At 45.9% G+C, this 22133-nt stretch overlaps 1 protein-coding gene across 9 annotated transcripts in view; it reads right to left on the reverse strand.

The window, feature by feature from the left end:
- The window catches only part of RBM47 (RNA binding motif protein 47), a 122730-nt gene that overhangs the window by 39779 nt on the left and 60818 nt on the right, over positions 1 to 22133 (reverse strand). For 4 of the 9 annotated variants that reach the window (XM_083165345.1, XM_083165417.1, XM_083164992.1 and 1 more), the window contains exon 1: positions 12516 to 12656. The exons of 2 other annotated variants lie outside the window; for them this stretch is intronic. In XM_083165345.1, coding sequence (XP_083021471.1) covers positions 12516 to 12556 — 41 coding nt within the window. In that variant the 5' untranslated portion in view covers positions 12557 to 12656. Of the gene's footprint in view, positions 1 to 12515; positions 12657 to 12819; positions 12965 to 22133 lie in introns of those variants that run through there. 3 more of the 9 variants (XM_083165490.1, XM_083165268.1, XM_083165197.1) reach the window with 2 other exon arrangements.

The following is a 22133-nucleotide window of genomic DNA, read 5'->3' on the forward strand; positions in this document are numbered from 1 at the left end:
CCCGTTCACTTCTATGCAGGAGGCAGCAGCATCACCTCAGTGCTGCCTCCTCCTCATCCCCTGCCTGACGTACCGATGCTCCACCCTGCCCCCCGGATGACGCCAGCGACCCAGCAATAAGCCGGGTCACTGAGTGACGCATTTACCGCAAATGTTGGGTCGCTTCCAACCCTTTTCCTAATCCCCGGTGTGACCCGGCATTTGAGGTCTGAAAGCAGTATTACATACACTCTCCACCCCCCTACTTCACTGTAAGGGGCAGATTCCACAAAGTGAAAACTTATTTTCTAAAAAGTTTCCAAACTTGGCCTCTCCTGTCTGTCTACATAATTATGTTAATTGCACACTGTGATTATGTACAAATGGTGTGTATCCAGCTGTACAGATGCCCTACTCCTTTTGTACACTGCTATGCAAGCCATGCAAGCGGACGTGGCACACTTATACGGTGTCCAGGTTGGAGTAAGTCAACGTAGACACCAAAAATGTGAAAAACCCATGTTGACCTATTGCTCGTGATGTCCTTTTGACTTTGTCGACCGTTTTCATGTCTAGACCTATGGCCTGTCGACCAATAGTTGTTGACCTTAATGGGGTCATCCCATACCCCTTAATTTATACTTGTGAAAAATGTATCTGTGTAATGATACAAATGTGTTGGTAGTGTACAATGTTTATAGATCACATTTGGATCCAGATGCAATAAGCTTTAAAAGTGATAAAATGGAGAGTGATTAAAAGCCAGCCAATCAGCTCCTACCTGCCATGTCACAGACTGTGTTTGAAAAATGTCAGACAGGAGCTGATTGGCTGGCTGTTTATCACTCTCCATTTTATCACTTTTGAAGCTTAGTGCATCTGGCCCCCGGCGCCTAATTCTACACGATTTGCTAATTAGAGAATTTGCAATCCAGTAGCGTTCACATTGCGCATGCGAGTTTGCAAATTGTGAATAAATATCTGTACATATAGAACATATAGAACTCGCTTAGCAGCCGTAGTTTGATTGACAGGAAGCCAGCATTTAGGGTCAGAGACATGGAGTTTTATTTGGGTGGGTCTCTGATGTCAGCAATGACCACTTTCAGCCTGGTTCTTTAGCAGATTAGAGGAAGCCCTAGACCATGCATGTCCAAATGATGGCCCTCCAGCTGTTGTGAAACTACAAATCCTATCATGCCTTGCCACAATTTTGCTATTAGGGAATGCTAAAACGGTGGCAAGGCATGCTGGGACCTGTAGTTTCACAACAGCTGGAGGGCCATGGCTTGGACATGCCTGTCCTAGACTATTACTCAGATGGAAAAGAAACTCTTCAATGGTTCGTTGTTTGCAAATGTATCTGCAATGTATATTGCAATTTTGCAATGGGCGTTCATTTATTCTTACTTTCTGGGCAACTACTTTTTCTGTCATTGGCAATCCATTCTGAATTAGGCCTTTGGTCTTGTAAATCGTGTGCAGACGGTAGCAGGGGTAAATTTAGGGGGTTTCCATTGTTGAATACTTTTAATCAATGTCAGCATTCTTCATCATAACAGCTGTACTTTTGGTTACCATTAAAATGGCACAGCATTGTACCCACAATATGACAATACAACAGTTTTAAATGAATCCAAGGCATAGCAAAATCCATTAATAATTTGCCCTATCTATTCCTTTATCTCATTTCTAGTATCCCAGTCTGCAAATGGAATATCATTTTTGCACTATACATCAGATTTGGCATTGCGCCGTTGTGCAGACGAGCAATAGCTGTGCTTAACAATAGGTAGTTGTAAATAAAAACAAAACAATAGGTTTGTTAACCTACTCAGCTACATCAACAACAAGATGTATTCAGCCATTGAGCAGCCGCAGACCTGGAAAACACCTGTAACAAGCCAAGCAAGAGGAAAAACCTCCCAAAGTCATTATCCACTCCCCTATTGTGGAGATCTATTTCCATATCAGTGCTGTCTGGAAACAGAGAATGTTGTAGATCACTGCATCTGTTTATATTACACCACTTAGACTATATGCACAAATCAGGAATCACAATGGGACCTCTTTGTGTGCATGCTCCCTGGATAAACAGAGAGTCAGTGCTTCGGAAAGTGCCAGGTGACAAGCCAGACGTCAGTGCTGGGGGAGGTGTATGTGGAAGAGGTAATAATAACACGAGGGCGCTGGGAAAACAGGAACATGAGTGAAGTAGGCAAGGTATAAGGAGAGCGGTGAGTGAAATCTGCGAACATATGTTCTGGTATCAGAAGCGTACGAATACAGAAATGAAGGGGCCGATTCACACCCGTTCATACGAGTCCGAATTGGGCCCCATTTTCAATGGTGGGGGGGTCTAGACGGAGGTATAATGATACTGACGTCACATGACAGCCGCTCCTGTCCCGTCTTCGGCGATCAGCGGTGGAGAAAAGAGTCCGTTCATACTGACTTTTATTCCGGAAGGGGAGAAAAATCATTCAGTGGTCAGCGACCAGCGAATGATTTCTCTCCCATTCGGCCGTAGATGTGTTCGCTCACACATCCCGTCGCATGCTAGCGAGGGGATGCGGGCAGCGCGGTCATTCGGCGGGGCGGCGCTGAGCTTTTTGCTATCTTGTGAGTATAGTGAACCCTGTCTGAATCAGGTCTTAAGTTATCTCAGAGAAGGGTGTAATCAATGGGATCAATGTGTTGGGATCCTTGTGCATCAAGCCAAAGCAGCCCATAGAAGCTGGGGAACAGGGCATGCACAGTACAGAGTATGATACTGCGCCAGTCCCACAACCATGGCGGGGACCAGCTGGGGCAGCAGGGACCAGCAGCAGCTGAGAGGGGGGCGGCATCACAGGCAATGGCACCCCCCCCTCCTATACTAAGGTAGGACTGCATAGGACTCCCATTGTAATGAAACAGAATACAGGACATGTGTGTGACATTTAATAAATGCAGGTATCCGGTCCATAGGTCGCCTGACATGGAAAGTGTTGACATAAACAAAAAGGTAGACACATGAAAAGGTTGACATGAGTTTTGGATATTTTCTTTTTTTGGACTTCTTTAGATAGGATACTAATTGCAGCAATGCACCTATAGATGTACATTTTGGCTACTTCTGTTCATTTAGATGCATCAAAGTTGCCCATAAAAGCCAGGTGTATCCTGGAAAATGGCCGTTTCCATAGGAGCTCTATGTAAATATCTTGCTTTATGTATAAAGAGGTATCGAGTCATATCTATCCATAAAGGTATGGCCCAAAAAGGAAGATTTTCTACCTCTAGTTTTTCTACTGTTGTTATACTGTATATCACAATGGATATCTCTCTCCACATCGGCGATACGTCATGGGTATTTCTGATAGCGATACATGCCCAAAATGTGGTGGCTCAGAATGCCACTTTTATGCATTTCCCACTTATCACTTGGGCCCTTATTCTGATCGGTGCGGCCGGATCCGAATATGCGGCCAGGACCGTGCGTGCGAAACCCCGCCTTCCATACGGATCGCCAACTCCGTCCGTACGCGGTAAAAAGCTGGCCGAACGGACCGCACGTGTATTTTTCATGGAATACGCCTCCTCCATCTCAGGGATCCTCCCCCATCATTCGATGGTCGCAGACCATCGAAGGCAGGACCGAGTGGTCCACCAGCTCCCGCAACCTCAGACCACACAGACATTTTTCCGTGCAAAAGCAGGGATCTGGGCGGGCAGCTGACATCCGTCGATGTCATATGTCCGCCCCCTACACGAGCGTCACGGCCGCATTACCATACGTACGCCCAGCGTTTGCATGGGAACGCCCATGAAACGCGGGGCGTATGCATATGGTAATGAGCCCAAATAGCCCTTCACGCCCCTCTCCACCCCCTGTTCGGAGTGTTCACATTTTATGCGGGATTTGGCCGTACGCCCCGCTCGCACATGCGCAGAGACGCCTCTGCACATGCGCAGACACAACACATCGGTGGCACGAACGCACGCGGATATTACCGCACCAACCAGAATAAGGGCCTTGATTTTGGAAACAAGTGCGAAGATTCTCTACCACGTATTTTTTGAGTCCTCTGCTGTTCACAGCAGATCGGGTGAATTTGGGAATATTTTTCCCTAACATAGCAATCCTACAGGATAGTAGAAAACTAATGTTTATAGACTCGGCGGTAGCCCGCAAGTGTATTCTGCACCAGTGGATTCACTCGAAACCACCCACAATTCAATTATTCAGAGCAAAACTCTACCATTTGTTTCATATTGAATGGCTGGAAACATCCTTCCAAAAGGAGGACATTTTTTAAAATATGGGAGGGTTTTATATTGACTCGCTGTCTGTAGTCCTAAAAACATAAATCCACAAATGTTTTCATTCCACTCAGTGGTATGAAACACGTATCCTCTTTTGAGATGCCCCAAGTTACCTTCCTACACTACAACCTAGTACTTGAGCTGTGAGACTGCCAGTCGTGTCCACCTGCACCTATCCAATCTATGTAACCTTCAATCATTGTAATTGTTCAAACTTGCTTTCACTCTTTAACTGTTCTTTCTTTTTGTCAAAGTTGTTGATGGTTAAATGTCCTTGATAGCAATGTCTTTTGATTGCTCAAGACGTAGTAAACAAATAAAAAAAAAAACACATGATGAAAGCTTGCCATCAACTTCATCTTGCACAAGTACACAATTAGCTGTTTCGTTACAGACATTGCACAAGTTGGTTTGTTAGAGATCTATTTTTGGTTATGCAGATAATAACAGGTATGGTCCTAGCATACCTCCCAAAATTTTGGCAGGTGAAATAAGGTTGAATAAGTCCCAAATCCTCCATACTCTGTTATGATCCATCCAGCCAAAAATGGGAGATTGGTCAGTAGTGTTCTGTAGGTGTATAGGATTATAATAGGACAGTGTCGATTTGTCTACTACAAGAAGTAGCGGCTGATTTTGTAAATAGTTAGGAAACAAAATGCTATAATGTTGCAATGAGAAATAGATATGCAATAAATATAAGAGAACAATGCTCTGCCTATCAAGCAAGCTGGCAATCAATTGTTTAGGTAGTCTCCCTGATTGTACACCTGGTGGACCCCTAGGTGTCTTGTGAAACGTAAAACTTCTACACATACTGCAACAACAGGAACATCTCCAAAGAAGGAGAAACTTCTTAACAACTATAATTATGAGGGAGCAAGAGAAATACAGAATACAAAAGATGTAGAAATACATTGAATATATTAAATGCATTTAATACAGTATTTTATCATTTGTGAACTGATAAATGCATTTATTATATCAGTACATTTACTATAGAATAGAACGGAGAAGGTGCCTGATGCACCCACAGGGGATCTGTCTCGCAGGAAATGAGCCCAGAGACTGATCAGCTGACTAATCATTGTAGCTCCAGCCCGCAACCTTCTTCTTATGACCTCACATACACCACTGAGAACACAGTCATTTGTAGCTGTCAGGAGAGCTGAGGACACTCCTGATGGTAGAAATAAAGTGAGAACAGGACTATTTCATTTTTGTTCTAAATCTTTTTAGCAATTCTCAAAAATAACACATCAATGGAAATAAAAAAATTGTCCATTGAAAATTGTCCTTTTCATTGATGAAATTAACGAAATAACTTGTATTGTTAAAACGTGACTCTATACTGAGATTGCAAAGTATGTTATAAGCAGGGACTGAATCAGGCCCATTGCACACAACTAATCAAATAAAATAACACTGAGGCATCTGGGCAATACTCAGCTATACTGGCAATACAAGCCAGGAACAGGAATTAGCACATGTGTGACCAGACTAACCGATTCATGTCTACACTGCGAAACTGAAGTTCTAAACATGGACAGTCTGCTACAAGCATAAAAATAATAATAGCTTAGAAATATATACATTTTTTAACAAATGCTTAAAAAAATTCAGAAATGGAAAAAATACTTGAATAAGCCACCATTTTTTTTCCAGTTTTTCTTTCTTCTGTTATTGACATTCTGAGATGGCGATAACAGAACAAGGATCGTGATGGTCCTTGTGTTGCAAAACAGCAGCAATTGGCAGATTGTACCTAGGGATTGCAGCAGGGGCATAATAACTGAGGAGACGGCCATCTTGAGCCCTAGAGGGCAAACACTATACACCTCTGGAGCCACCACTGCTAGACAGACAGGCTCAATCACTTACAACCTTAACACATTTGGCCTTCCAGTCCATATCATAAATCCTGGCATTTTACTTTACCGTTACAGTTCTTCCGATACAATGGTGTTGAAACACCAGCAACCAAACATCGCCTCCCCCGTGGCTCACTGTTAACCCGGTTTTGTACATAGCCCTACATAGTCCGGAGCGATTATAAGTGTGGCATGCAACATTACTTTATTTAGAATTTAGATTAATTTACGGGTAATTGAATCGACTTCTGGGTGTGGTTAAATAGTTGACAGATCTGTTAATCTGGAATTAGTCAACTCATAGCAATAAAAATAGAAAAAGATGTGTTCTGCTAACATAGTAGCATTCTGATAGTGGTGTTACAGTATTTAGAGAAATTAAGATTAATGTTAATTTAGCCACATTTGAAAGCAATGAAGGCGTATCTATCTTAATGATTTCACTTTTTTTGCTGTGTAAATTAATTTTTAGGTGTGTGACAGATTAATGTGCCCAACCCTGGAATCTCTATATAGCATAACTAATATTGACATTTACTCACATTCTAATCTCAAATCCACAATTGCTGCTCTAGAACATGTAAATGCTGGCAAGTTTCAGAACTGCAAGAAAGTGGACCGTGGAAACATAACAATGAGTTTACAATGGGAGGGCAGACAGATCATTTTGTACTTATAAAATACCATGTATTGCAATATTAGAGTTTCAAGGAAAATTATAATGAAATGATACTTACTATGAAAGAAATACATTTTATATAGTAGTTCTTGAGTGAAATAAAATATGCTTAGTTAAAAAGTTAGTGATTGATAAAAGCAGGAAACTATTTTAACATTGTTCCGTGTAAACTGATATAAATATGCAGATATACCATATATTATTTATTACGAGTTAGTTATATAGCGCACACATATTTCGCAGCCCTTTACAGAGTATAGTTAAACATCACATCAGTCCCTGCCCCAGTGAAGCTTACTATTCCCTACCACATGTACACGCACGCACACACAGGCATTGTAGGGTTAATTTGTTTGGAGCTAATTAACCTGCCAGTATATTTTCGGATTGTGGGAGGAAACCGGAGTACCCGGAGGAAACCCACACAAGCACGGGGAGAATATACAAACTCTGCACAGTTAGAGCCATGGTGGGAATCGAAGCCATGACCTCAGTGCTGTGAGGCAGTAATGCTAACCATTACACTGTCAATGCTGCTCAGGTTATGTTATAAAATGACCAATGTGCATGTACATTACTGAAATGGTATATAATAAACATAAAATGAACCTTAAATTCATCCCTATTCTTTCAATTTTACTGACTTTTACTTTATTTGTCCGCTAGAAATCAGTAAAGCACATATATCAAGCCTTTACTCACCACCTCTATATATTTGCTATTGAAACATGGTGCTAGCAACCATACTATTACTGTCCTTACACTTGGCTGCACCAAATGACAGGCCAGCCTCTTCAACAAACCAACTTTGTAATATTTATATTTTCTTTGAAATAAATTATTTTTAAATGAATTGTCCTCGTAAATCTTAAAATGGTAAGATAATCTCACACATCTAACATTAACTGTATAATGTGGTAAATCACAGTCACAGCCACATGTCTGGAGGTGCCCGCATTCAAAACAACGTAACCTTTGATCATTGAAGGGATCAATTGAAAAGGCAATCTGCATTGCTTTTAATCACCATAAGATAACAAATCAGACCAATAAATCATCAGCTGAAGAGGTACAAATACGCAATACGCAACATCAACTTCAGCATGCAAAAGCTAACAATGACCAAATGAAATATCCCTCAACTGGCAATAAAATATCCCACAGATAAATGTTTCTCTCAGAGATTGAAAATATTGGGTGAGATTTGATAGGATGAGAAATTCAGAAAGTGAGAGATTTGGTAAGACATCGCCAGTTTTTTTAAAAGCGCCAATCATTTACACTTCAAAATCAAACTGGTTTTGCAGTGTAAATGATTGCTGCTTTAAAAAAACTGGAGATGTCTTACCAAATCTCTCACTTTCTGAATTTCTCATCCTATTATATCTCACCCCATGTCTCCCTTTGCATCGTTCTATAGTACACCAATGCTTGATGGATAGATAAAGGCTGCCAGCAGGGCCCTCTTACTTCATTCGGGGCCTACACATGCAGCGAGTTGCTGAGCGTTCTGAGCGATGCTAGATCATTTAGCACCCATTTAACACATCAAGGCTTCCTAAAAATAACCTTGCAAACGGCTTGCAGTGAAAAAGTAGGATTTCATTGCTGGCAGGTGTCAGCTGGCAGCCCAGACACATGTGCAGTGTAATGATAATTGTCCAATTCACACAGCAGTGATCAGGTCTGAATTGGACTCATTCCGCAGTGTGTACCCAGCTTTATACAGCTTTATGCAGAGCTAGGGCTAGATGCACTAAGCTTCAAAAGTGATAAAATGGAGAGTGATAAACAGCCAGCCAATCTAATCCTGCCTGACATTTTTCAAACACAGCCTGTGACATGGCAGGTAGGAGCTCATTGGCTGGCCGTTTATCACTCTCCATTTTATCACTTTTGAAGTTTAGTGCAGCTGTCCCAGAGAGAGGAGAGAGAAAGAGAGAGAGAGAGAGAGAGAGAGAGAATACACAGAATACAGAATACACAGTATTTCTAGTACAGATGTAGAAATGAACTTCCTTATTTTTGAGATTCACTTCAATATCACAAATAAGCAGTTTCATTTGCAAACACAGCTTCCTCTTCAGTGGAAACATTCTTTTCCCAACTCTAAAACAGTCTATGCACGTTATCTTTTAGAAACAAAGGTCGAACAAAATACTGTAATTGACATTATCTGCGGCTTGCTATTACAATCTTACTTACCCAAAACAACAAGCTCAACTACTATTAAACGGCATGTGATAACAAGGTCAAAAAAGAGGAAAAAGACTCAGCAAAAAACATAAAACCCCCACAAAAAGTAAACATGCGACAAGTCTGCAAATGACTTGATTGGTTAAAGTTATATATGTTAAGCACTGTTGTGCCCCAATTTTCTTCAAAGACATAATCATACTTGTCTACCTTCCCTGGTGGCCGGGAGCCGGGAGTCGGGACCTACATTGTCTGCGTCCCGGCGCTCCTAGCCTCCTCCTAGCTCTTTATAACAAAAGGACCCTCAAAAAAATGGCCGCCCCCTATCAGCAGACAGTATTTAGGACGCTAGAGGGGGCAGCAGCGGCCTCTAGAATCCTTCAAAATGGTCTGCTGTAAGGGGGTGGCCATTTTTTGAGGGACATTTTGTCATAAGGACTTGGAGCCCGGAGGAGGCTAGGAGTGCAAAGTAGATCTGCGGTCCCGACACCCGGCTAGGAACGCGGACAGGTAAGAGAGGGGGACAGAGATGGACAGAGATGGACGGACGGATGGAGGGGGGCGCAAAATTTGGCACTACGCCACTGTAAGGCCCCCATACTCTATACGATTTGGGCACATGCAAAACTTGGCACATGAAGTGCCTAATTGCGTGTGACCCCTCCCGGGGAGCTGCCTGGAATTCAGGTCCAACTTTTCTTTAGGCCAAGTCAGACTAATGTAACACAGAAAAAGGAATTTTCATTGTTTAATAAATAGAGCCTTCAGTGTATAAAGCCAAGAGCGGTATAGGCCACTCCTCCTGTATTGTTCCTGACAACCTGCCTGCTCTGAGTCTCTGCCAGCTGTATCTGCATGCTGACAGACAATGTCAACACCAAAAAGGTCAATATGCACAATGTCGATATTGTAAAACGCAGACACGTGCGAAAGGTCAACATGACATGAGTTTTTCACAATTTGTTTTCAATTTCAGGAACTTTTTCATGCTGTACTGTCCATGCTGACTGCGACTGGGAAATGTAATATTTGCCCATCACAGCACTACCCTATTCGTGGGTCCACATGCTCAGGTGTTGACAAAAACATGTGACAAACATATGTTGACCTTTTCATGTGTCAACCTGCTATCATCATCCTTTTATTACTGTCGAACTTGTGCATGTCAACCTTTTGGTGCCAACCTAGACATTGTCTGTGAGCTGACCTACAACCCATGCCAGCACACCGTGATTAGTATTGTGTATTAGTGCTGCCCCGGTGGCGCCACTCAATATGGAGGCCCCGCCCCTAGTGGCTGTTGCCAGGAGACGGGGTGGACCAGGCTTCTCTGTCACCCCGGGCACTAATTACAGCCTAGTTACGGCTGTGAGATATTATTATATATAAATTAATACAGGTAAGGAGAACAAATATATTTTAAACCAGTGGATAGCACCAAGTGTTATCAATATAGTAGCATTATAGTATTTTTGGGGACACTTGAGACTCCTCCTTATACTGGTGACAATTCTATACAGTATCCTAGTGCGGGAACATAGTTACATAGTAGTTAAGGCTAAATAAAGACTTACCTCCATCAAGTTCAACCTTTGGTTACAGGGTGCCGTGTGGTCTATTTGTTATACCCCTGTGTATAAATGGTTTATTCTGATTTAATTTCTGATTATTGATTGTACCCCTGGATATTTTGAATCAACAGATGTTTGTCCAACCTTATTTGTAATGTATTTATTGTGCCTGCCGACACCACCTCTCCAGGGAGAGAGTTCCACAATTTAACTGACCAGACTGTAAAAAAGTTTTCTTCGTCTTACGGGAGAAGTCAATGCCGGATGCTATTTCCATCAGCATTGAAGAGGCAGCTCCTCAGAATGGACCCGACTTTAAAAGCAGTCAGACCTGTTTTGCCGAAACCTGCCGTGAATTGTTGAGATCACTGCTGGATCTCGACAATCCACATCCGTTTTTGCAGACACGCCCCCTTTTCAGCGATCGGCAGGCGGGACATTGAATCCCATCTGCCGATAAACTGGCAAGCAGGCCAGAATTGGGTCAGGGCCCCGACTGTTGGTACGTCCCTTCAGTCGGAACCTGGGATTGAATACCCGCCCTAAAGGTGCCCACAGACGCTACAATTGTACTGTGCTATGCGTTTTTGTCTGTACAATGGTTCTATACAATTTTTCTTCCAGCTTGCTATGAGATGTGCACTTGGATGCATGTGATGAACCCATGTTTGTAATGTTAAATTTCAGATGTAGTCTAAAAAGTACGTGCAGCACGTACTTTTTTAGACATACAATATCGGGCTTATCGCATCGCACAAGCCCATAAACACCATCCAATAATTGTACATAAGATGCAATTTGTGCTTAAAAAGTACAAAACGCATTCGATAATTGATGCGTCTGTGGGCACCTTTAGGGTTGGAAATCTTCTCTCCTCTAGTCTAAATGCATGCCAACGTGTCCTAGGTTCCTTCCTCAAAGCAAAAAGGTGCCTAACAGTCCTTTATATTGGCCCTGATATATTTGTACATGTTTAGGGAACCTCTTACCTATAAGTGAAGTATCACGTTGTATCCTATGTATGTAACAAGTAACCTACACGGGTATACCTGCTCAGTAGCGCAGAGTCAAAACATAATAATGTGCCTGTTAGTAAGCATGCAACACCATGGCTTGCAGACAGGATGAATTTATACTTACATGACGAACAATGTAATAACATATATAAGGAAGTGAGTGCATTTATGATGTACCTTTCCTTGTACTGTACATTGACCTTCCAATTGTTAAAGATAAAGAATACAACAAGAGTTTAGTCATACTTGCCTACCTGACCCTCTCCAGGAGAGACACAATGCTCTGGTTCCTGGACTTCCCTGGTAATGTATGATTGCTATCACCTGTGGTGAGACACCTTTCTTATCAATTACCTAGCTCCCCACAGGTGATGGCAATCATACATTACCAGGGAAGTCCAGGAACAGAGCATTTTCTCCCTGAGTCAGGTAGGCAAGTATGGTTTATGTTCAAATAGGGACTAAGTAAAAACCGGACCCAGACAAGACCCCGGAATGCCGGATCGGACTTAAAACTCAGCATTCCATAGCTTGTAGTGTCCGGTCTGGGGGGTGTCTTGTCGGGGGGGATGCCTGTGGTAGCTTTCACCAGGGACATGGCGGAGGGGAGATTACAGCCTCGTTACGGTTTTTGCTACATGCCCAGACCATACAGGGAGGCTTTTTTCTCTCCCTCCTCCTCTCCTTGGTGACAGCTGTCACCGGTAACCCCCCCGGACAGGACACTACAAGCTCCGGAATGCAGAGTTTAGTGTCCGGTCCGGCATTCCGGGGTCTTGTCCGGGTCCGGTTTTTACCCATACCCGTTCAAATATACTTTCTAAATAGAATATGTACATGGAAGGATTTATATGAAAGGCAATAATGAAATGTCCAAATGAAAGCTACTACTTACACTACGCTGTCCTCCATTCCTGGTGAAGATAATTGTCTCATGTGCTCTCTTCCTTATTACAAGCATGTGTATGAGATCTATAGCAGTGTGTGTACAAGAGGAGCAGCCACAGGAAGGATCCCCATGCAGCAAAGCAGAGAACTCCCACCTTCATGTCAGAGAGCACTGCACAGTTTCTATTTCACATCCCCCTTTGTATCCCAGCCTAAAGTATCTGATCCCAGGTGAAGGTATCAGCCTAGATAAGATCAGGGGCATTGCTGTGTCGGTTGCAAGACGTACACAAGGGTTTTATCAGACGTACCTGCTGGCTGCCCTGCATTTAGGTCTTCGTTTATATTGTTCTCATGCAAAGGACAGGACAATGTGTTTGCAGTTGCAGAAAGGGGAAGCTGTCAGGCATCTCCGCATTGTTTCCAAAATCAGGAATTGTTGAATTGAAACTAGCCCTGAGGCCAAGAGGGCAAGTATGTTTTGTACATGGCCTTGAACACAAGATACTCACTGGGAGATACAGACAAAAAAAAAAAAGTAACAAGCTGGCTGCTTTCACAGCAGTACGTGTTTAACCCTTGTCAGCTGGAATTAGAAACCAATCTCTTCATCCTCATAGCATAGATTCTATGCTGGCTCATTTATTACTTGGAAGTGACTTTGATGTTTCTACTGTTTTTTTAAATGCTGTCAAGGCCTCCGTAATAATATTGGGATTTTGGAAAAAGTACTGTGGCCCTAGGTTGATGGGACCACCCTCTCTACAGTGGGTAAGACATTAATATTCAACATGTGATGTGACTATACCCCCAAGCCTAGGCTGGTATGTTACTAATACCCCTTTCACACTGGCCACCTGGCAATTACTCAACATTTTTGAGTGCCGGGTCATTTTGCCGGGTGCAACCTGACCCCAATTTACACCACCCACATATTATCGGGTTAAAGATTTTCAACCCAAGAATTTACTGAAAGACCCGGGTTTTCCTGTGGTGTGAAAGGGTCAACACGGGTCCTAAATCCCAGCACTCTCACCCTGGTCAAGAGCAGGGTTGGAGTGCCGGTATTTAAGACCCATGTTGACCCTTTCACGCCAAAGAAAAACCTGGGTTTTCAGCAAATTCCCGGGCTGAAAATCTTTAACATGGGGATTTGCTTCTGTTGTGAAAGGGGTATAAGTTGTCACCAATGATTATGCTAATTTTAACGGATGGCAAGAAGTCACTAATGGAAAATTATCAATGGTTTGAAGCCTTGGTAAGCTTAAAATGTGCAACAGTTAACAGCAGCCAATCATAGAGTAAGGCCCAAGGACAGAACATGGGAGGGCGGGTTTAAGGGACATACAACATGGGGACAAAAAGCTTGCTGCATCACCATCAATGCAAAGAACTGGTGCCGTGAAACAATGGACCTCAAGCATCGTATGTCAGTAGCTGACCATCAGTTTTTGTCAATCATTGATTGTCGCTGTCCACCTCTACTACATCACTTATGTAACTTAAGTCCATTTTGAGCAGCAGTGATGAAAATATTATTTCTCCTGTTATAGTTTTCCTCTGTCAACATAACTGCAGAAAATAGTGACACTCAGCAAATACCTTTATTTTCACTCTATTACAGTAGACCAAGATTGGGTACATCAGTGTGGCCTGTTTTATACCCCTTTTACACCAAAATCCCTGGTCGGACCCTGGTCTTTAAACACAAGAGTTTCCAGGGTTGGACCCAGCTTCATACCCCATTTACACAGCACTGTGACCCAGGTCGGACCCAGGTCTGCGCCGTTTACACTGAACCTGGGTCAGCACTGCTTTTCCCTATGGATGACATTAAAAATGTCCATTTTAGGACTGAAACTGCCATCCAACCTTCCCTCAATGATTTAAAATAAAAAGTAAAAGACCTGACAAGTTAGCACTGAAAAATGATGGTTTGTTTATTTTGTAAAATATTTTTCAAATTTTTTTTTATTCAGTGCTCAAGGACACACAGCGGTATAAAAGTGCAGCATCACCCATGTGCTCTCCCCAGCCCCTTCCCCTGCAGCAGCAGACCTAATCTCCCATGTGCTCCACCCAGCCCCCCCCCCCTCCCCCCAAAAAATAATAACATATATGATACTGCATCCAATTATGATTTCTGTGTGCACTGCCCGTATCCTTCCTGACTGCTGTCTTTTGCCACTGATGCGCACTGTGGAAAGGCATCCAGCACTTCTGGTATCCTTTCAGCACTACCTTGATGTCCCAACCTGGATTGGGACCATTTACACCGGCCACGACCCAGGTCCAACCAGTGTTCAACCCTGGTCAGGACCTGGGTAGGAGACCAGTGTTACTGGACCTGGGTTGGCCCCTTTTACACCAAAGCTGACCTGGGTCCGACCTGGGTCCAACCTGGGTTATTCCTTGGTGTAAAAGGGGTATAAGCCATACTAGATATGTATTGTAGCCTGTGTGGACTTACCATGGACAATCAAAAGTATTATTTATCTACAGGTTCTTCTGTGATTGTATCCCACCGGACAGCATAAAAATAACTGTTGAAAGATTCCTTGGTGCAAACTTCCCTTCCGAGTGATGGGGGGTATGCGGTCCCTCGGTGCCACAATAGCTAGGTCGACCGCTAATGGTCAGATTGACACCTAGAAATGGTCGACTCTATGTTGACATTAACAGAATGCTGACACAAGCAAAAGGTTGACACAGACAGTTGACACAAACAAAGTGTCTACATTGAAATGGTCGACACGACTTTTTCATATTTTTTATTTTTGTTTAGACCGACTTGGTTCATACTTTACTATCCAAGTGGGCAGAGTGAGAATATAATATTGTGCTCAGCGCAGCGTGCCATGCGAGGAGACGCGTTACACTTATACAGTGTCCATGTCAACATAAATACAAAAATGAAACTGTGTGTCGACCCTTTCAGGCTCGACCATGTTGATGTCGACCTTTTACTTGTGTCGACCTTCTGTCAATATTGACCTATGGTATGTCGACCATTTATAGGTCTATACCTAGTCACTGTTGACCATTAGTGGTTGACCTAGTGACTGCCGACCTAGACATTGTTGACCCCCCGGCCTACACCATAAGTGTGATGGAGTACAAATAGGCCAGTTCCCCGGTCCATATATATATATATATATCTCTTATATATTTAGCCAGATCTGTCACTCAACCCCTGTGGAGAACGTTCCTGTGTAGAACAGTTTCACTTTCATGTGTCTGACGTTCCACCCCCTTGACATCACCTCCCCCCGCCCAGCCAGGGCTACAGTACACACCCACCATCCACCATTACTCCACAGCCACCATCCACCATTACTCCTGCACATCCCTACCCTCTGCCAGGACCCCCGCGACCCCCCTCCCGCGATTCGCGGGACCCCCCGCGACCCCCCCTCCCGCGATTTGCGGGACCCCCCCGCGACCCCCCCTCCCGCGATTCGCGGGACCCCCCCTCCCGCGAATCGCGGGACCCCCGCGACCCCCCCTCCCGCGAATCGCGGGACCCCCGCGACCCCCCTCCCGCGATTCGCGGGACCCCCGCGACCCCCCCTCCCGCGATTTGCGGAACCCCCGTGACCCCCCCTCCCGCCATTCGCAGGACCCGCACCCCCCCTCCCGCCACCCTCCCGCAAGTCGCGGGACCCCCGCGACCCCCCCCTCCCGTGATTCGCAAGACCCCCGCGAACCCCCCCTCCCGCGATTCGCAGGACCCCCGCGACCCCCCTCCCGCGATTCGCGGGACCCCCGCGACCAGCCCGGTATCCGGACTATTGTTAGACAGCACTTACATCGACAGCCATTACATCGACACCATTAGTTTGACACCTCAATAGGTCGACATGGTTTTAGGTCGACATACCATTAGGTCGACATGTCATTATGTCGACAGCTCATTAGGTCGACAGCTCATTAGGTCGACACTGCCATTAGGTCGACAGTGTCTATGTCGACAGTCAAAAGGTCGACATGGGTTTTTTCACTGTTTATTAATCCGACATGTGCCGACAGGCGGTATTTCATGCCCTACTATCCACTAGGGCGTGGTGGGAGAATAAAATAGTGTGCCGAGCGCAGCGAGGCACCGTGCCCGAAGCATAGCGAGCGGCTGCGGTACACTTCAAACTGTGTCCATGTCGACTGTGTCGACATTTCGGCCAAAAAACAGTGAAAAAACCCATGTCGACCTTTTGACTGTCGACATAGACTCTGTCGACCTAATGGCAGTGTCGACCTAAAAACATGTCGACCTAATGAGCTGTCGACCTAATGAGCTGTCGACATAATGACATGTCGACCTAATGGTATGTCGACCTAAAACCATGTCGACCTATTGAGCTGTCGAACTAATGGTGTTGATGTAATGGCTGTCGATGTAAGTGCTGTCTAATATCCGTCCCAGACCCGACCACCCCCTCCCGCGATTCGCTGGACCTCCGCGACCACCCCCTCCCGCGAAACACGGGACCCCCGCGACCCTCCCGCAAATCGCGGGACGCCAGCGATCCATCCCTCCCGCGAGCCCCCTCCCGCGATTCGCAGGACCCCTGCATCCTCCCCTCCCGCGATTCGCGGGACCCCTGCGACCCCCCCTCCCGGCATTAAAAGGGCCCCCCGCGACCCCCCCTCCCGCGATTCACGGCACCCCCCCCCCTACTGTGATTTGCGACCCCCCTCCCGCAATTCGCGCCGCCCCCTCCCGCGATTCACGGAACCCCCCGTAGCGCCCCCCTCCCGCGATTTGCGGGCCCCCTCGGCACTTCTCGCGATTTGCGACCGCCCCCTAATTCACACATTCAGGGACCCCACCTCCCGCGATTCATGCCCCCCTCACGCAATTCACGGCACCCCCCACACCCCCCTTCGTGCGATTCGCAATCCCTCACGACCCCCCCTCCCGCGATTCACGAAACCCCCCGTAGCGCCCCCCTCCCGCGATTTGCGGGCCCCCTCGGCACCTCTCGCGATTTGCGACCGCCCCGTAATTCACACATTCGGGGACCCCCCCTCCCGCGATTCATGCCCCCCTCACGCAATTCACGGCACCCCCCCATACCCCCCTTCCTGCGATTCGGAACCCCCCACGACCCCCTCTCCCGCGATTCATGCCCCCTCCCGCGATTCACGGACCCCCGCACCACCCCCCTGCGCCCACCCTCCCTTGATTCACGCCCCCCTCATGCAATTCACGGCAACCCCCCACACCCCCCTCCTGCGATTCGCAGCCCCCCCACGACCCCCGCCTCCTGCGATTCATGACCCCTCCCGTGATTCACGGACCCCCGCACCACCCCCCCCCCCCTTGACTCACGGCACCCCACGCGCCCCTCCCGCAATTCACTAACCCCGACAACCCCCCTCCCGCAATTTGCGGACCCCCCTTCCCACGATTCAAGCCCCCCCGCGCCCCCGCCCACGATTTGCGGACCCCCGCCCCCTCCCGCTAACCGCGGATCCCCACACACCACCCCCCCTCCCGCAATTTGCAGACCCCCCAGACCCCCTTCCTGCAATTCCACCCCCCAGCGGACCACCGTGGCCCCCGCTCCCGCATTTCACGTACCCCCGTGACAATGGGGGATCCTGTACCACCACAAGCAGGTACCGCCCCTAGGTGGGAAATCCGGCCCTGGCTGCCGCACTGCAGGTTTCCCCACTGCCCTCTGCACCAGCGCCACAACTTTTATCAATGTCTTGCCCACATACCACTATTATACAGCCTCCTGCTCTCATGCACGCTCACTCCCTCCCAGTGGGAGGAGACGCTCACCCACTGCCGGGAGCTGCATACTGTCCCCCACCCTCCTCCAGTTCTAGGGATGCCCATCGACCATCAATGATTTTCAAATAATCGATGGTTTATGGCCGATGTTGAATACTTTTGCCATCAATGTGGGAGGACACTGCCCTGCCTCCTGTTCTCCTGCCCCGTAACTTCCGCCAGTGGAGACCCGCTCACCCTGTGTTGCCCACATTCCCCTATCATGCTTTACCGCCCAGCCTCCTGCTCTCATGCACCCTAACTCCCACCCAGTCGGAGGAGACACTGACTCCTGTATTTCTGTGCTGCCACGCTGGACCCTCACCCACTGGCAGAAGCTGCACAGTGTCCACCACCCTCTTTAGTCCCCCGTATGCCCACACACCCCTATCACTACCCAGCTTCCTGCTCTCCTGAACCGTAACTTCCACCACTGGGTAATCGCTGACGCTGTGTTGCCCACATACCCCTATCATGCCTCATATCCCAGCCTCCTGCTCTCATGCACCCTAACTCCCACCCAGTAGGAGGAGACACTGACTCAGGGCCACCGTCCGGTACTCCTGTGCTGCCACGCTGGACCCTCACCCACTGCCAGAAGCTGCAATACAGGCATCTTTCATACAATTCTAACCATATTTCTCACAATACAAATGTTCACAAATTAAGGGGCGTAGCCCCTTACGCCGGTGTGAAGAGCGCCCGTAGGGCGCGATGAATCACCTAGTATATATATATATATATATATATATATATATATATATATATATATATATATACACATACATACATACACAATCTCTGTACCTCCTGGCCTGGCTGGGTCCAGATAGGGAGAAGCGGCACTCCACGGACTCCAATAGAGTTTAAACAAGTGTTTTAATCCATAAAGGCGTTAGGTACAGTACATCATGGTCGACGTTTCAAGACCTACAGGTCTTTTCCTCAAGACTAGTACCATAAAGTGCAATTAGTGCTGTGCTGGTGACATATATGATATATAGATATCATAAGAGCATCAGAGGAGGGCATCAGAACAGGCAGGCTGGCGGTGCTTTTGCCCTTGGTGCTGTGTGGCCACAGTAACTCAGTGTGAGCCATCTAATCTGGCTACTGGGCAATCACTACTGCAGCCAATTATTGACTGCTACGTGTCGCCTGCTGCCGCTGGGATATAGCAGCTCCACCTTATTGCTTCCCAGAAAGTCAGGCTCGATGACATCTATACCACTTGTATACACATAGGCCCTTATTCAGCAGGGCTGCGTTCGCACTGGGACCAATGTTTTTTGTACTGCACATGCGCATTTTTGCACATGTGCATACGCATGGTGTGTGCACCCACGGCGAACAGACTGTTCGCTGGGTGCACGCACCAAGGACAGTGGGCGGTGGTCGGAGCGGGGCCTGGGGCAGCATGTGGCCCCTTTAGCATACGTTTCATGGATGTTCCCATGAGAACGCTGGGTGTTCTCATTCTAATGAGGCCATGACGCAGGTGAGGGGGAGGGGCTGCTGACATCACCGGATGTCAGCTGCCCGCCCATTTCCTTCTCAGCGTACACACATATGTAAGTGACTTGAGAGTCACTTTTATATGTGTGCACCTTCCACATCTTTCAATGATCGAAAGATGTGGGAGGTTCCCCCTGTCCTGCACATGGATGTTATGGGCCCCATACATCAGCAATTAATTGTGACAATCCTCAGATCTGGAGATGATTGTCACAATTAATCTTTAATGTGTGGGCTCCCCCTTTTGGCGATCCTGATCAAAAATTGATCGGGATCGCCAGTCGATTGCTGAATCAGATTTTTAAACATGTTTAATAATCTGGTATTATCTGCGGTTGTTTTTTATATATGTGGGCATTCCCAATTCGTCTTCTTCTTCTATTTACATTATGAAAAGTAGTGACAGCTGAAATGACAATCGATTGAGGTGATGTATGGGCACTTTCCAGATATGAAGATGCAATCTTTAGGTGGGAAAAATCGGCCGATCACTGAAATAAATCTGTAATGTGTGGGCAAGTCAAATAGATTGTAGAAACCATTTATCAGGCCAAAAAAATCACTGGATCTGGAAAACCATTAATTGTGATTGCAAGCCCCTGCGAGCAAGTCGTCAGCCAACCATTCGCAAGGTGGAGTTTGGTGGAAATTCACTATAAGGCTCCGAATTCATTATACTGTATATGATGTTCTGGAACCCTGGAGCAAAACATGCAAACACATGAATTCCACATTGATAAGGCCCTGCTTGCAATCAAAACCATGACCCCAAAGTAACAATCACTCAACCGTGCTGCCGAAACAGAAACTTTGTAAAGGCAACATGGAATCCACTAAATCTAGAACATAGGTAATTAACATTTATTCTTTAATCTAAATCCACATCAACCAATAATAAGTTTTCAGCTTACAGTTAAATGTATCTTTAAGAAAACTTTAATACCTTGTACGTACAGTATATTTGTGACCATGTTAAGGGGGGGGGGGGGTGTTGGCGTGCCGCTAAGGTGTTAAATATTATATCCTATTCTTTTACAAATATGGCTACAATAACCTCATTCCAGGAATGTTCTGTAACCTCTATAATTGTTCAGATATAAAACTTCATAATATTCTGTTTTATATAAACACGATATGCTGGGAATGCTATTTGCACCTGCTTCATGTTAAATGTTTTGTTCTAACACAGACACAGAATTTGCTGAACAAAGTAATGAATCCGTGTTGTACTAAGGACGTGTCTTTCTGGTCTTTTTTAGCCTTTTTTTTAACTCTATTTTCTAGCAATGATTATTCCTCTCACCCTGTTACTTCAGAAAACAAGTCTGGTAATGGAATGCCCTTCAAACTCACGGTCGATTGCTTCTAGTAAATGTTTCACCAGACACTAAACAACCCCTGTGTTCCACCCTCAGTGCAAACATTGCATGAAGGATGAAAAATAATATTCAGGAACAGTCACACCGGACCTTGGAGGTGGTGAAGTCACAAAAGATACAATCTGTGAGAATATTCCTCCAATCGTCTTTGTTATTACATTCATTCCAATGTTATTGGAAATTCAAGATTACCATAAATCAAGCATTATTTTTTTTTTACTGGAAATGAATATTCTATAAACATGTAAATATAACATACAATAGGCCTGACATATTAATTCACATCTTGGCTAAATGCGTGGCAAGGTGGAAGGATTATTCTATAATTGTATAAAAATTGATGTCATTGAATGGATAGTTGTCATGAGAACAGCAGAAAGTCACTCTGATATATGCGACCCTAAAGTTCTCCAGGTATAGTTATAACCAGTGGTGGTTTTTACCTATGGGCTGCAGGGCTGCAGCCCCTCCCAGCTAAAATCTGCCACTGTTCTCTGCCTAAGTGAAGCGAGATGCAGTCTGGGAGACTGCTCTGGCTTCACCGTGACTGGCAGTGACTTCCCATTGGGAGGTGTTCTGTCCCTTCGGGACACCTCTACATGGGCTGCTGAGCAGCAGTCCATAAAAAACGTGTTTTGTGCATTCACAGTACGAGAACGATACTGCGCATGCACCGGACCCGGGTCCCTGAATATGCCTCTGGGGACTGCTGCAAAAGCAGCCCATAGAGGCTGGGGGCCAGCACATGCGCATTACTGAAGAAGCTACTGTGCATGTGCTGGCCCCATGGCTGGGACCGGCAGCTGGAAGCCGGATTGGTGGCGGCAGCGTCGGGGACCATGAGCACAGTGGCTGCAGCAACGAAGGCAGGGAGCGCATTGCGGCAGCCCCCCTAACCCGCAGAGGTAACAGCCGCCGCTGGTTATAACCATATATAAGTTTGCTGCATGTC

Source organism: Crinia signifera, chromosome 1 (assembly GCF_055691185.1).
Source record: "Crinia signifera chromosome 1, ASM5569118v1, whole genome shotgun sequence".
In the NCBI taxonomy this organism is placed as follows: domain Eukaryota; kingdom Metazoa; phylum Chordata; class Amphibia; order Anura; family Myobatrachidae; genus Crinia; species Crinia signifera.